The sequence below is a fragment of the Gadus macrocephalus genome, chromosome 22 (genome assembly GCF_031168955.1).
Source record: "Gadus macrocephalus chromosome 22, ASM3116895v1".
Classification (NCBI taxonomy): Eukaryota; Metazoa; Chordata; class Actinopteri; order Gadiformes; family Gadidae; genus Gadus; species Gadus macrocephalus.
The window spans coordinates 17,954,535-17,971,859 of NC_082403.1; the positions used below are offsets into that span (position 1 = coordinate 17,954,535).

A 17,325-nucleotide genomic window follows, 5' to 3' on the forward strand; every position below is an offset into this window, starting at 1 on the left:
ACACGTCTAGGTGGACACGCCCACTTTTGATGTCAGAAGAGGCAGATTTTCATCTAGCGGACATGTTATCAAACACTGGGGGTTTACTTATAACACCTACGCACGTGAAAACAAACAAACACAAGGCATTGTGTTACTCGAAAAAGCATATCCATTTCTATTCACGTATGTTTCCATTTAGGGTTATTTGTAAAATCAAACCATTTAGGAAAATAATCATAACTTTAATTTTTATACATTTGAAGAGATCCCAGTGTGTAGTAAAAATACCTCAATTACTGAGTTTAATTCGATTTTCAATAATATTTGAATGGTTGCACTATACTATAAAACTACAAACACAAATATACAAATATTTCCTTTTTGATAGTCAGTTTGTCAGTTTGACAGAGCTCTGTTGAAGGCTGTAAGAGCTGTAAGGGCTGGTGTCTGAGGAACACCTTTATGTACACTGTCTTTACCAGTGGCAAGGAAGAAACAATTACATGGATAATAGTAGGGCTGCTCGATTATGGGAAAAATCAAAATCACGATTATTTTGGTCAATATTGAAATCACTACTATTCAAATGATTATTTTTCAGTTGGAAACATGTTGTATTTATTCAGCATGTCTCTCCAATATTTTTTTTGTAACTGAGACCTTTGAAATTTCGCCTTAAAAAAATACACAAAATGGTCAGAAAGAAAATGTTCCAATCTAAAATGATATACAGATATGTATCAAGCTGTTCTGCCCTTTCTATAAAACATAAAAAATTGTATTATGTTTACGTTAATTGTGTGATCGTTTGACGCCAATATCGTGATCAAAATTCGATTAAACGCATATAATAGGATATTATTAATTGAATTCATCTAACATATTCCTTTCAACACAAGACATCATAAAACCACAATATAGAGATTTTAAGTATCAGCGTAGAGTAAAATTGCACCAAACAAACAGAATTACAATTAGGGCATTTGGCAGACGCTTTTATCTAAAGCGACATACATCAGTTAATGCACACATTGACACACCGACGGCAGATTCAATCATGCAAGGCGAAAGCAAGCTCGTCAGGAGCAGTTAGGGTTAAGTGTCTTGTTCAGGGACATATCAACACTCGGGTAGGAGGAGCTGGGGATCGAACTAGCAACCTTTCGGTTACAAGACAACTGCTCTACCTCCTGAGCTAAGCCGACTCGGAACAGCCAATAAGTGTTCCCGGGGGAATAATGGAGCCAAAAAAAGGTGTGGTGACCCTTACTCTGACTGTGTGCTAAAGGTGGTTAAGGCTGGGCCTGGGAACCCAGCGAGGCAGGATGGACGCCAACGCTGCATTCCTGCACCGTATTACTGGAGCTCACAGTGACTTAGACTAGGCTTATTAGAAACAAGCACACACACAAACACATACACATACACACCCACACACACATACGTTCAAGCATGCACAGAAAGACACAAGCACACATAGATAGTTTGTTTCAAACAGTTGACAGTATCTCATTTTCAAAAAGTTTTCTTTGTGTGTTTTGCTGAATCACTGTGAGTGTTACATGCCTGTGTTTGCCTCCTCCCTAGGCCAATGTGTAAGAAACGGAAATAAGTTCTTATCAGGCCAAACCTACAAGGAGAACTGTAACTTATGGTATGTATCGTGATGAACCGTCCATACTGCTGAATGACGTACACCTGTCTTTTCCTCTTCTCCTCTTACGTATTCCTAAACATTATTGCATGCATACATCTTGCATTGAGGAAGGTATGTTCATTACATTAGACATTCCCCTATGGTTGAATTACTCTCTCTCTCTCTCTCTCTCTCTCTCTCTCTCTCTCTCTCTCTCTCTCTCTAACTCTCTCTCTCTCTCTCCCCCTCTCCCTCATTCCTTCCCTCTATTGCTCACTCTATATCACACACACAAACACACACACACACACACACACACACTTACACACTTGCTACTATAAAACCATTGAATCCTTAATGCCTTGTAGAGCCCCTGTCCTAGAGGGCCTGGGGTGGGCATGAAGGAAGTTTATAGTTTGACACACATTCCTCATACCCCTTTACTCCTTTCACTTCCTCTCCTCTTTCAGGCATGAAAATCACTCACCTTTCGGCGAAATTCGCCGTTTTGAAACCAAAATAGGTGACCTCCGTGAATCGTGTAGATTCGATGAAAAAATATTTAGGGGGGGGGGGGGGGGGGTTAGGTTCAGAGGCCGGCCAGTTTATAGTCCTCCGTAAAGTGCTGTACTTAGACACGGAGAGCCTGTCGGAGAACCTCTCCGTAGTTTACGTGCGCATACAATATTTTTTTAACTATCAGTCGACGCAACAGAGACGGATCGCTGTGCCGTAAAAAAACATCATAATGCTGAAAATAGCCCCGTAGAGTTTACTTCTTTGTGATTGAATTACCAGCAGCCACAGATGCAACATTGTAGCGAGTGAAAACCGCAAAATTCTGCCGTGTCCATGTATGGGCAGATTCAGAATAAGTTGTTGCAAAACGCTGCAAATTCAACGTCGGTATTCTTTCTTCTCTATGCATAGCGCATCTCGTCGATATTGCTGTTTCGTGCTGCTAGCCTTTTAGTGAGATCAGAGAGTGTTGAGAAGGACAGTACCAAAATATCTTTGGTAAGATGGATATAAGAGAGACCCGCAGTGAATTCAACCCGGTCCACTTGACATCGGGTAGGTGCATGACAGTGGTACCGTAAAACGTCAATAGCCCGGGCTATTATTTGTTTTCTATCACTGAACTTTCGAACAAAACTCTTGCTCAGCAACGATGGGAAATAGCCTACTATCAAATGCATTATTTAAACCAGTATGAATATTACCATAGGCCTACATGTTTACCAGGCAGTTGAATAACGCCTGCACACACACACACAGGCACGCACGCACGCACACGCAGAGTGGTAATCGGGAGAGTTGGGAGAATTCCCTGTGGCCCGTTAACGTTTCGGGGGGCGCCGGGTCAACGTCGCAACCAATTCGATTTTGTCTAGAGGGGAGTAACTGAGCGCCCCCTCCCGAAGTGGTACAGCCCAGGTTGGCCTTGAACTGCGATTGGTCAGAAAGACGTAACAGCTAATGACAACATTGAACTCTCATGCAGGCTCGAACAGAGTGACACACAAACACACACACACACACACACATAGTTTTTCACCCACTCGGTATCCAGCTTGTTCCACGCTTAAAGCACCCAGGCTACTATGCGGCGAGCTGGGGCTCTCATGTTCTCCCCTGCTGTGTATTCCTATTCCGCATCCCCTGCCATCCAGTTGTCATACGATTCATGCAGACTGGTTTTGAACGGCTGATTCCATCCTGGATGTACTTTGCGTGTGCCGTGTTTTCCCGCCGATGTGGCGAAGCTGTATGGTTATGCTGTTGAGAGCTTAAATAAATGCACTATATAAGTTGACTATGAACAATTATTGAAGTTTAACATTTTGTTCAGCACATTTGACAACTGACAGATGCAATATTGTAGCCAGTGAAAATCGCAAAATTCTGACTTGTACATTAATTGGCAAATTTAGAATCATTAGTTGCAAAATGTTGCAAATTTGATTCCCTATGCAAAGCCCATCATGTCGATATTGCTGTTTAGTGCTGCTCTTTGCGCAGATTCAGGAGACCCGCAGTGAATTCAACCCGGTCCACTTGACATCTAGGCGCATGAGTGTTTATTTGGCTACAGGCTTTTCTAATGTCTCATTTTGGCTGCTGTATGTGGTGCACTTTCCTATCCATAACGTAAACATTAACCTCTTCAGTAGGCCTGCCCCGACGTGAGTCAGACATGACGATTTGTCTTTCCTTTACTTCTCAAACTACGTGACAATTGCATGTTCATCAGCCCGATTTTCAAATTTCCTCGGGGGAGAAACCCCCAAACGCCCATTTTAAAAGGACTCTTCTGGGCTACAGCCCCGGATGTTTTCAATTGCTATAGCGACGCTCTTCTCCGTAGTCTGTCTTCCCAACGTTGCGTACCGTTCAGACAACACGAATCTCAGATATTCCACCACGATTTAACATGTCACACTGTCGGAAGACTGGCCGCACTATAAGATTCACGTTTTGCAAGATATTTAGACCCTATTGGACCCCCCTAGAGGGATAATATCCTTCTCACCTTTTTCACCCCTGACCCGTTTTCATGCCTGCTCTTTAGCATAGAGAGACAAAAGAACAAATCCCACTACAGGGGATATCTGATCAACCTAGATTACAAAAGCGTCTTCCTGTAACCAAAACCCCACTAAGAGTAATCTAAACAGATCTCGGTTCTCCTGAGTTCTCCAAATTCTCTGTATGAAACCATTTCTCCACTAACAAAGAAAAATATTATTGCCATTTAGATTGCTATTGATCGGAATATCATTGATGTCAGGTCTGGTTACTTCCCCCTCCCGAGATCACATTATCAGATGGAGCTCAGGGGCCCAGCAGATAGATTTACCCAATATCCAATTTGTTTATGAGCCCTATAATTCGCCTCCATGTCAAAGAAAAGGGGATTATATCTTCGGTTCTCCGGGACAACAGCGATGGCGGGCTGTTTGTTGTCACTTAAGGAGACACTGATATGGACGAGGTGCAGCCCCTGGTACACTAGACAGAGGAGCATAAGGGGGCTGAAGGGGTTGGAGAGTGATAAATAAGAGAGATGGCTGTGGCGGGGTAATGGAGGTCAAGTGAAAGAAAGAGGAAAGGAGAGATGGAGAAGAAGAGAAAGGTGGATTCCTCACCTGCTGTCTAAAGTGGTTTGTCACCTCCCTCTCATTTGCTGTTTCTCAACCACTGTTACTTTTGGTTTCCCTATACTTGCTGGCCTGATAGAGTTCAGGCGTGGTGCCTGAATTCAGGCTTGAGCTTGGCCATGTATGTTGTCAAGAAAAGTGAAAATAGGTGAGCGGTGCCTTTTAAAATGTCTAGTCAAACACGTCAACCTACCTGACCTTTTGATTGACATGTCTGCCACCAACTAGGCGTAGTCTATGTAAGGAAGTCTTTTACCTTGGTATGTTTGCACTGAGGATGGTCTGAATGGCACTGAAAACGTTTTGCACGCACTTTGGGTAGCACTTTACACTTTTATGCAATAAAAAAATATTGTTGCATCGGCTACATGGTGTGCGAGTTCCGCTCCTTTTATTGTTGTCAAGAAAGGCAATTCTCTATGGTGTCTTCGAATGTATTTGATAATTTCAGGCACAGATAACTTCCCTTCCTATCAGCCCTGTACTTACAATATCTACTGTAGTGCAGATTGCTTGTGGTTGTTTGGTTATAGGTGTGTGCTTGGTGCGTTTGTTCTGCATGTATGCAGCATTATACAAACACCCTCTTATCTCATGTGTAGTCGATGTTGACTTCAAAACAACCACTCATACGGCCAATTCATATTTATTTTGTCTGGCCAGTTCAAATTGGTGTTTATCTTTGCTTGTCCAGACCTGACCAAAATTGACCTCCCTGGTCCCCCCCAGGCTTGACCTCCCTGGTGTCCCCCAGGGCTTGACCTCCCTGGTCCCCCCAGGGCTTGACCTCCCTGGTGCCCCCCAGGGCTTGACCTCCCTGGTCCCCCCCAGGGCTTGACCTCCCTGGTCCCCCCCAGGGCTTCACCTCCCTGGTCCCCCCCAGGGCTTGACCTCCCTGGTCCCCCCAGGGCTTGACCTCCCTGGTCCCCCCCAGGGCTTGACCTCCCTGGTGCCCCCCGGGCTTGTGTCAATCTGACACTCCATCCATCCGGGGGCCGTCTCAATTCAAATCAACCAGATATGTATCGGACGGGGAAATGGGTCGAATAGTGGCGCTCCTGGCCTCCTGGATGATGTTTTGCAAAGATGAACTCTCCAGGTCAAAAAGAAAGGAATTTGATGTTTTCCTGGACGTGAGGACGCCAGGAACCAAACTGTGTCAAACACAAACAAGTGTTTGTGTCTGCGAGTGTTGCGGCTGTTAACACTAATTACAACGACGCACACAGGATTAGGAGAACTCCCACACATGAACACACACACAGAGACGCACACATACACACTTACGCTTCCAACTCGGTCTCCCCCCTCTCACACCGCACTCCCACTTTCCATCTCCCTCCTAATCTCATGTCCTTCCGTCCTTATCTCCTCTCCCTACGAGTCGCACTTATGCGCTGTAATCCCATCGTACACCCCCCCCTTCTGCCCTTCCTCCCTCCCTCCCGCTTCAACCCTCCCTTCCTCCCTTTCTGCTCGCATCCCTGACAGCCAGCCATCCTGCAAAGCCCAGCCTCAATAAATGTCATCACGTTCAAATCAGCTCCCCCTTCTTCCACACCCTCATGGAGGCAAGAGTGTGTGTGTGTGTGTGTGTGTGTGTGTGTGTGTGTGTGTGTGTGTGTGTGTGTGTGTGTGTGTGTGTGTGTGTGTGTGTGTGTGTGTGTGTGTGTGTGTGTGTGTGTGTGTGTGTGTTTATGTGTGTGTGTAGATACATGTTTGTGAATCTGGAGGATTGCTCTGTAGCAGGCAGGCTCCCATCCCACTAACAGCTGGTTCCTGTGGTCTCTGGCGATGTCAGCATCCTTGTTCATCCTTCAGTAATGATGTGCAACAAGTCGCCTCCTCAGCTCCTATCGCCTCTTAAGACTTGGCCTGAGTCTAGTGAGTGTTTCATCCGGCTCATTTGATACCAGGGGTAATGTCTGATAGAAATGCAACAATTTCCATTTTTTCATTGTTTTGCAGGAATTCCACAAATGGTATTGCTTTTGGACTCTTCTGATTCAACAGAAACGTTTCTAGCTCTTTCTGTAGTGTTCAAAAACGCTCCAGTACTTTGCCTTTACTAAGCCACCTGACATTGTTGTGTAGAGGCAAATCGTCAAATTCTGCATTAACCTCTTTGAGGAATGAGCGCAGCAAGCAATGCTGCAGAGCAGATGATGCCCTCAAAAAGTCTCATTACTGTTGTCATGATTTCTGAGTACTCCTTTCCAAGGCTGGCACACAAAACCATCTGATGAATGACACAGTGGTATGCTATTAGGTCAGGGTGATGAACCTTTAAGCGGGACACTAGTCCCCTCTCTCTCCCAGTCATACTTGGGGCATCAGTTGCAATGGAAACAACATGCTTCAGGTCTATCTCTCGGTCTCTCAACGTCTCAATCACTGCTTCATAAATTTCATCCCCTCTTGTATGCCCATGAAGGGTTGTGAGGCCTAACACATCTTCGAAGAATTACCCCTTCTCTTCATCAAAAAATCGGACAAACAAACACCAGAAGTTGGGCATCATCTGTGTTGTCTGTGGATTCATCCAAAGCCAGTGAAATGCATTTAGCCTTTTTAACAGCAGATTTCAGTTGGTCCAATAAATCATCAGCAAGGATTTCAGTTCGTCTTACTGCAGTGGAATCAGAGAGGGGGGGTATTTGATTTATTTTTTGTATGATGTCATCTTTTTGAGTTTCCTCAAACAGAGCGATTGCTACTTCCTTCATGCACTCCTTCACGATTTCCGCATCAGTGAATGTTTTTTTGTGCTTGCCTAAGACCCATGCCACTCGCAGTGAGGCTTCAGTTCCACGCTCCTGTTGTGTGGCTGACCTGACTATCATAGTGCGTGTTGCTTGGTATGATGCTTGCATTTGGCTTATTTTTCCGGACCTTACCTCAGAGTTTTGTGGGTAATTCTGCTCGAAGTGGCCATGCTTTGTTTCGTAATGACGTTTCACGTTTCCACTTTTTAAAGGGCAACTGTCTCATTACAGATTAAACACATTGGTTTTGTGCTCCCTGCAGGCAGCACAAATGCATATTTGTCGGTCCACTCTGTCTTAAATTCACGATTTTCGGAATCCACCTTTCTTTTTTTTTCTAGTTTGGAGAACGCCATGATGTTTGCTAGCTAAAGAAACACCGTTCGCAAATCTGACCGCGTTGTTGTAGCCAATGATGACCTGTGTGGCGCGTAGCCAAGAGGGCCAATGTGGGCCAGGGCCACTATGATTGACAGCTGGCCCACCCTATCAGAATTTCCCGGCATTAACTTGAAATTCAAGGAACGAAAAAATAGCCCATATTATAATGTCTGACAAAATTGTGTAGGATAAATAAGCATCATTATGTTACAAATATTTGAAAGAAATGCTATTTCTGCGCTTAATTTTGGTTGGGTAAAGCTATGTAGGAGGCCGCAGTGTGCGTCCGTTCTATAAAATATTCTAATCTAGAACACTCCGGCATCTCCGGCGGGTGTCCGGGAGCTCTTTATCTAAATAATATGATATGATATAATATAATACAATATAATATAATATAATATATAGATATACTATCTATATAATCCGGCGGGTGCTCAGCTCCGGGTCCCGGCAGGAGTGCCGGCCCCCGGAGCTGAGCACCCGCCGGACAATCTCCGGCGGTAGTCCGAGAGCGCCCCGGAGCTGAGCACCAGCGGGTGTCCGGGAGTCCGCACCGGCAATAATCCCTTTCTCCTCCATGTAGATTTGTGATTCAGGGAGTCAAAGCTAAAGTTCCTTTCCCCCAACTCCTTCTCAACCATGAATGCTTGCGTGCCTTAAATCCCCCCCGGGGAATGTGACCCGAACAGGCCGACAGACTGCGGAGGGAAAAAACACTTGCAGACCTTGCTTGCGCTCGCGGCAACAATGTCATGGTGATGTTATTATACAACCGCTGATAGGACATTTTGATTGGGCACGATGTAGATACTTGATTGTAAACACATCGAGAAATCACACGCCTGGAACATATAAAAAAAAATAATAACAAAAAAAAAAATAATAATAATATTGATTTTCGTCTTGGTCCGAATTTCATTGCGTTTGGGTCCGGATCCGGACCGGAGTCCGCCAATTGAGTACCCCTGCTGTAGACCATACAATACTTCTGGACAGGTTAGAAAACTGGGTGGGGCTTTCAGGCACAGTCTTAAATTGGTTCAGGTCCTACCTACAAAATAGGAACTACTTTGTTTCCATTGGTGACTTTGTATCAGAATCAACCAATGGACCTGTGGAGTCCCACAAGGTTCGATCTTAGGACCCTCTTTATTCAACATCTACATGCTCCCACTAGGGCAAATCATGCAAAATAACAATATTGACCATCATTGCTATGCTGATGACACGCAAATCTATGTAAAAACTTGTACATGCCTTTATCATTAGTAAGCTTGATTACTGCAATGCAAAAAATTTGAACGTATTACACCAATTCTGAAATCGTTACATTGGCTTCCTGTAGGTCAGAGAATTGATTTTAAAATCATGTTGCTAACCAATAAATCCCTACATGGTTTAGGCCCAAAATATTTAACTGATATGCTTCCACTACATAAGCCTTCTAGACCACTAAGATCCTCTGAGACCAATCTGTTAATTATCCCCAGAGTAAACACGAAACATGGGAAGGCAGGATTTAGTTACTATGCAACAAATAGCTGGAATAAACTCCCTGAGGATTTAAGACTTGCTCCAACTCTGAGCACCTTTAAAACAAGACTGAAGACTTTCATGTTTGCTTTAGCTTTCTGCAAAATCTTAAATACATTGCACTTTCTTAAAAGCTTTTTTGACTTTGCCTTTATTTTCTATTTTAACACTAAAATGCCTTTTTAACGTTCTATTTTACCCATTTCTTTGCATATGTTTTCTTTTACTTATCTATTATTTTATTTTATTGTATGACAACGTTTATATGTGAAGCACTTTGAGTCTGCCTTGTGTATGAAAAGTGCTACATAAATAAAGTTGCCTTGCCTATTAGGTAGCATTAAACATTGAGTCGTTAAATGGCCCCTTGTATCCAAAGCCATGACGCTGGTTAGGCTGAGAACAATCAAAGCGTACGGTCCAAATTGCAGAACAAAATTAAATTTAAAATCAAAGTCCATCTTATGTCATTATAATATGTGTTTTCAGAAGCCCATAGGCAGTTGTTTGTTACGGGGGTCCATCGTGTGTCCTATGCATGTCTATGTGTGTTTCTGTGTTTTGGATGAGCATACAGGCTGTCTGTCTCTAATAAAGAAGTATTGGTATGACCTCTCACATGACCCAAAAGGCACCTATAACTCTAGTCCGGGTAATGCTGGCCGGCCCTCCGTCTGTCATTGAGCTGGTCTGTGAGTCCATGTTTTTCCATCCATTTCTATTCTGGGTGAATGTGACCTCTGGACCCGTGTGTTCTAACGGCACTATTGGTGAGGTACCTCTCCAGAAGGACAAAGCCATTATCTGTTTCCTTCAATCAAAGGCAACAGGGACCTCCCTTTTGGGCCACTGCGGGCCCCAGGTATTCCTGTGTTTTACCCCCTGCCAGAGGAAGGTGACCGATGACCTGCTAAAAAAAGCAGCAGGAAGGAATGTTCTTGGAGAGGGGATATTTCATTTGGCTTTAACACATAAGCCCCAATCAACCGTTGAGTTCAGAGTGTGTATTTTATTCTGATATCATTTAAATATAAAAATAAAGTAGTTTAATCTATTTAAATTGACAATATGAACATTGTAATAAACACACACACACACACACACACACACACACACACATCTCTCTCCCTCTATACCACTGTAAGAAGCCTCTATAGCTCTGTTTTGTTTTGTTCTTTAACCCGAAGCTAAATGTCTTGACGTGACCATTAATATCCTGCCCAGTTATGTACTCCACCCTCCATAGAAGTTGTTGTCTTCTCTGCTCCCCTTGCTGTGCTCTGCCTACTCTGACTAAAAAAGGAGATGGGCTTTTAGACGAGAAATGTCCCCTCCCTATTTACCCTGTTTTTTCTCTCTAATTCAGTTCCACTTGACTCCCCTGATGAACTCCAAACTCAGACTCAATCTCTTATGTCATCCTTCTCATATAACTGAATTGATTTTTTTAGTGGTTGTTTTAATGTTAAATGTATCCTTAGAAATGACAACTGAACTTTGGGTATAGCACCAAAGTCAAATGGCTCCAGGTTATGCCATGCGTCCACAGGATCTCATATGTCCTTGTAACACCTGTCACAGTATAGAACTGCCTAGTGTCGATACTAACCGTTTTCTTTCTTTCTCTCCCGTTGCTCTCTTCATTCCTCTATCTCTTTATGCATCTACCAACTGTTCTGTCCTACTAGACTACTGTGATCGACTATATACTACAATGTACTTCTGTGTACTACTATGTACTACTGTGATCTACTATATAGTACAATGTACTTCTGTGTACAACTTTGTACTACAGTACATGTGGGACCACGGGACGCTGGGAGTGTGAGCAGAACGCCTGTCTGATAGAGAACGACATGATCCAGTCTGTCAACAGAGGGGACTATGGGTATAGATCACACACACACACACGCGCGCACACACACACACACACACACACACACACACACACACACACACACACACACACACACACACACACACACACACACACACACTTACTCAATGTCCTACACACACACTACACAGTGCTCTGTGCTGTTTTGCAGATGGAAGGCCACTAACTACAGTCATTTCTATGGCATGAGTCTGGAAGATGGCATCCGGTACCGACTAGGCACCCAGCGGCCGTCTAGAACCATCATGAGTATGAACCAAATCCAGGTAACACTGTCCATCTGTCTGTATGGGTATGAGTCTGTCAGCTATCTATCTGTCTGTCTGTCTGTCTGTCTGTCTGTCTGTCTCTCCTTATGTCTGTATGGTTATGATTCTGTCATCTATATATTTAAATCATATATGTATATATATATATATATATATATATCTTTTGTTCGTCTGTCCATCTGTCTTTAATCTCTGTCTATATAACTTTCATCTGTCCATCTATCATCTATGTCTGTCCATCTGTCTGTCTGTCTGTCTGTCTGTCTGTAGTGACACACCAATAACCAATTTCTATCGATCTCTCGGTCTTGCTCTCTTTCTCGTTCTCTTGAGCGTGTTGATTGTATTTAGATTGTATACAGATTTCACAAGATGAAACCGAAACCAGACAGCCCTGTTACAGAATAAATCGGCACCTCCTCCTCCTCATTCTATCCATCCATCCCTCTATGCATCCTGGAGTGAAATCACACCATTTTATTTATCTCTCTATTCCCTTCTTCTACCCACATTCCTTTCTCTCTCTCTCTCTCTCTCTCTCTCTCTCTCTCTCTCTCTCTCTCTCTCTCTCTCTCTCTTTTCTCTCTCTTTCTCTCTTTCTCTCTCTCTCTCTCTCTGACTAAACCCCTAACTCCCCCGCCCCACAGACACAAACACCCCCTACCCCCATCTACCTTTCATCAGCATGTCCTTACCTGCGTCAGGGACCAGATCACAGTCTCATTCATAATTCCCCTACTCTGCCTCGACTAGTTGTCTTTATTAACAGTATCAGACACACTGTGTCAAGGGTTAGCATCGCCGTAAGGAGCAGGTGATGTAGAGGTTTGACTCTGACTGATCGTTAACCAAGAGTTCCTTTTATCTGAAACGGAGCACATTCCTTAGTTGGACATCAGCTTGTGATGATGTGTAACTGCTCATTGAATAGCTAAAGATTAATTGAGAGGAATGCAGCCCTGGCTGAGTGGAGGGCATGTATGTGAAAGTAGTCAGACGGTATGCAGAATCACGTGCCTTTTTGCAATCACAACCATCTGAGAGTGAAGGAATACAGTCAAACTTGTGAGGATGTTTGGATGAGTTATGAGACAATTATGGGCTGCCAATCCCAGGGGGAATGTTAAGCAGTGATATTTGATGGAAATCACTACACAATTCACTTATCTTACAATACACTTATTTAATGAATATAATATTGAATGTTGTTGAAGGGGTTGGGAGAGCAGGAGCAAGACAGAGAGTGGTAAAAGTTGAACGATCACAGCTGTTTCAAATTAATAACACTTATTTTTCTTTAAATTTCAATGAATTTATAATAATTGCTAATTATACTTGCATATTCAGCATGAATGGACATTTGTCTGGGTGGTGTGAAAACAAAGTCTATGGTGTCCATGTAGTAGGGTATCATTATCTTCTCCTCTTCTGATGTAACCATAAACTGCTCCAGGCCAAATGGTTTCATAGAGTGGACAGCCTGTCTGTGTGTTGTGGAGGGGGCATCAGATATTTGGGAATGCTCCACAGTGGGAAAGAATGATACTGGGCATGACGCTCCTAATCATCAGTTGTTGAGCTGAATAATGAAATCTGCCTCCAAAGGAGACATCTTACTCCTGGCAGCTCCTCTGTGGCAGCCCTGTGTTTGTATTTAGTTTGGTTCACATAGTTAGACTGCACTTCTTTACCTGCTTGCCAAACCACAAACTATCTGAGACCCCTTAATATATATCTAAGCATATTTCTGTCCTGATTTATCAAAATCCATTTTTGGTGCTGAGGATATTTCTTCTGAATATTAAATACTGCATGTGCTCCATTATATCATAGTGAGGGACATTAAAATATACATAATAACTCTGGTCTCCCCTTGGGCTCCATGCAGATGAACATGGACCCACAGAGCGAGCACCTTCCTGGATACTTCAACGCTGTGGAGAAGTGGCCCGGGAAGATCCACGAGCCACTGGACCAGGGCAACTGTGCAGCCTCCTGGGCCTTCTCTACCGCATGTGGGTGTCATGATAATGATGTGATGAGGATAATGATAATATAATGACATTATTATGAAGGAAGTGAAAAAGGGAAGTTCTTTTTACCATTTCAAATTTCAACTTACTTAAAATGTTAAACAAAAGCTAATGGAGTTGATAGGGAATTGGAGCTAGCCCTCTAAGTAAGAGCTAAAACCTCAACTTTTTACTCAGTTTGAATGTTGAATGCTGAAAATGACGTTTAATGTTGAGCAAATCATCAGCACAAACGCTCTGACTTTCTACCCCCGTTCATTTGGACGCTTCTCTGTCTGGTCAAATAGCGGTGGCCTCGGACCGCATCTCCATCCAGTCAATGGGTCACATGACTCCCCAGCTCTCGCCGCAGAACCTCATTTCCTGTGACACGCGCAACCAGGGTGGCTGTGCGGGGGGGCGCATTGACGGTGCCTGGTGGTTCCTGAGGAGAAGAGGGTAAAGGCAGCACAAGCAGCAAATCCAATGCGTCACGCAACATAACATATTGGGAAGGATAGACAAGTAATGATAAATGGTTTGACTCCATATCTCCTATGTATCTTAAATTCATTATAAGTTGCTTTGGATAAATGTGTATACAAAGTGACTATAAAAAAGTAACTTTGAAAACTTGAGTTTCACGGAAGGTGGAGATCTGCTCCATCCGTTGTGCTCTGCTTTGCTGATGCACGTCCTTAAACCTTTGGCCCATCCCTTGGTCCAGGGTGGTGACGGAGGACTGCTACCCCTACGTCCAGCCCAAGCAGACCCCCGTGGAGGTGGGCCGCTGCATGATGCAGAGCCGCTCGGTGGGCCGTGGGAAGAGACAGGCCACGCACCGATGCCCCAACTCACGCAACTACCACAACGACATCTTCCAGTCCACGCCACCATACAGGCTCTCCTCCAACGTAAGAGCGGCACACACTCCAAACCTGGGGGAATATGTCCATGGGGACCCTTTCTAACACCCTAAAAACCCAGGTGAACAGGTATATGGGGACCATATTAAACACACTTAGACCACAGGGGAAATGCGTACAAAGGGGCCCTATCCACGTCTTCCGGAACATGCATTCAAAAATGATGTTTCTGTTCCTTTGCATATACATGCTAAGACTAAAATCCAAAAACCCTCTCTCACACACATGCACCCACATCCACCACAAAACGATTACTTCATCGATTCTAAACACTCCGCTTGCAAAAAAGTGTCCTTTAATCCACAGTAAAGACACCGGCTTGTGTCTAAGCCTGCTGTGCATTGGGGAGAATTCCTGGCGCTGCTGTAGACTGTAATCTCTATCACGTGGCGGTCCTTCTATTGCTATGCTTTTGTGGTGTTGTTGCATACCTTCATTCACGCGTACCCGCCCTCATTGTGAATGATAATGGAAGACTACATCAGATCAAGTGTCTGTCGGTAACTGTGTATGTGTGGTAAGAATGCAGGCTTATCTTGGCCTGTATCTGTAGCCTTCAGATGATCAGATAAGTTCATGTTAGCCTAGGAAGGAGCTTTAACTTGTATTTAAACTATATATGCTTTATTTAATGTATCTATTGAATCATGTCCCAGAACACGATGGTCCGACATTTTTTTCGTGAAATACAGAACGAAATGTTAACCCATGCATTTTGAATGGGAGCGCTTCTCAGACTATTTTGTGCTACACAAAACTAAATGTAAACCCACTAATTTTCAATGGGAGCATTGAAATGACGCTACACAGAACTTTTAAACCATTGCATTTAAATTCAGGAGGTTTTTCAGAATTTTGCGGCAGACCTCAAAAACTGAAACTAACCACGTCCCTTAAAAACTCTTTCACCAGATTGCAATATAACTACGTTGGTCCACAGCGGAAAACGTAGTAGTTTCTCAATAACGGCTCTGAACATAGGACATGGGCCTGCGTCCATGCCCTGGGGCTGTCAAGGTTGCTAAGGTGGTTGCTATACTCTTTGATATAATAGAGACCCCAGGTCTATATCTTACTTGTTAAAGTCCTTGACTCAGAAGTCCCCTACTCATTGCAGTGTCGAGATATCTTTTACATGGTCGTCCGGGGTTCAATCCCCATGCAATTAGTAATTTAGGAAGGATTACTGGAGAAATCAAATAACTTTTCATGCCATGTATTATATTTCCATATTCTAAATTGACTAACCATAGTAATTATGTCAACATAAGTGGTCTCTGCAATGAAAAAAGAACATGGATACAGGTGAAAACCTGCATTCATTTATACTATATAAATGTTAAATAAATATAAATATACTTTTTGTTGCATAAAAATAAATTTGTTAGACCTACTTTCTCTGACATAAAGGGAATAACAAAAAAATGCCAATGCCAAGAATTCTATGACATACTCAGGAGGCGAACACCGGACACCCATACCACAGCGCCAGCTCTAGACCACTCACCCAACTGCTGGTTCTTGATGTGGAAGAATCAATTTGCATAAAAATGTGTTGAGAAAATATCCAAAAATAACATGCAATTCATTAAATTATTAACAATCATTTAATCTTCGACGCTTATTGAAAATATAGGCTGTTTAAATTTAACCATTTGTGGTCTTGCACTTCACAACATTTTGAGGACTAGCCTTGAGGGATTCTGCTGGTACACTTTTTCGTGTGAAGTTGTGATTTATTTTTTAACCATTCAGCAAACAAAAGGTAACAGGCTGATCATCATTTACGGTGCCACTCGATGACATGCAAATGCAGACCGACGCGTCATCAACTCAGGGGTGTGAGAAATACCGACTTTCTACGCCTCATTCATACACAAGGGAAACTACATTTAGGGCCCTTACATAGTCGACGCGAGCGACGCGCGTAAACGACGTGAGTGACGCGAGCGTCGCGCTTCCTTTCATAGTCTACACAGCATACGCGAACGTCGCGGGCAATGCATGACATGCAATACACCACTCACGCCATGGGTGGCAGCAGAGTCACCGGTGTTTTCGCGGGGGGACGTTCGAGGTGACGTTCCGATCAAAGTGGCTACAGAAGAAGAGTGATGAAGCGCAGAGATAGGCGGTGGTATGTGCGCCCTTTAAATACCACACGAGATCAGGATGGGGAATTTGTTTCTCTGGTGCTTCCAATGCGAAGCATGGACGAGGAGAGGCATTTCCAGTATTTTCGGATGTCGGCACCAAAGTTTGATGATCTCCTTTCGCGAGTCATCCGATATCTTCCCGACTCTCACCAAAACCGGCCCTTGTCAGGGAGCAGCTGGCAGATTATTTTTTGTCAGATGCTGGCGTGTTTCCCCACCAGTACAATGTGCTACGATTGGGTATGCGCACTGACCAATAAATGTATATACATTGGTCACTTGGAAGCATGACTTTTGATTCATTAGTTATGTTACACAAGTTACCTAATTTGGTTTACGTCAAACTTATTAATTCATATCCATATAAAATGTTTATACAACGAGCTATTGCCTTGACGGATGAATGAATTATTTAAGTGTAGGCCTATAGCCAAAGGCTTTAAGCTATAGCGCATAATGTCCACAGAAATTATATGGTAGCCAACATTATTAGAGAAAAGGGGTTTATTTATCAAATACAGAAAATAGTCCCACCATACACGCACACATTTTTCATTCACTACACACTCACGCTTTCAAATTTCATTCACTCAAAGAGGCTACT

General features: G+C 43.4%; 1 protein-coding gene and 1 long non-coding RNA gene across 2 annotated transcripts in view; both read left to right on the forward strand.

Moving 5' to 3' along the window:
* The window catches only part of tinagl1 (tubulointerstitial nephritis antigen-like 1), a 45,040-nt gene that overhangs the window by 14,424 nt on the left and 13,291 nt on the right, over positions 1–17,325 (forward strand). Inside the window, exons 3-8 of the mRNA XM_060042903.1 lie at positions 1,570–1,636; positions 11,257–11,349; positions 11,510–11,624; positions 13,516–13,642; positions 13,948–14,098; positions 14,367–14,553. Of these exons, the coding sequence (XP_059898886.1) occupies positions 1,570–1,636; positions 11,257–11,349; positions 11,510–11,624; positions 13,516–13,642; positions 13,948–14,098; positions 14,367–14,553 (740 nt within the window). The remainder of the gene's footprint in view (positions 1–1,569; positions 1,637–11,256; positions 11,350–11,509; positions 11,625–13,515; positions 13,643–13,947; positions 14,099–14,366; positions 14,554–17,325) is intronic.
* LOC132450812 (uncharacterized) lies at positions 2,083–3,521 on the forward strand. The gene is made up of 2 exons (XR_009523924.1): positions 2,083–2,676; positions 2,730–3,521. It is a non-coding gene; the product is annotated as an uncharacterized LOC132450812 (long non-coding RNA).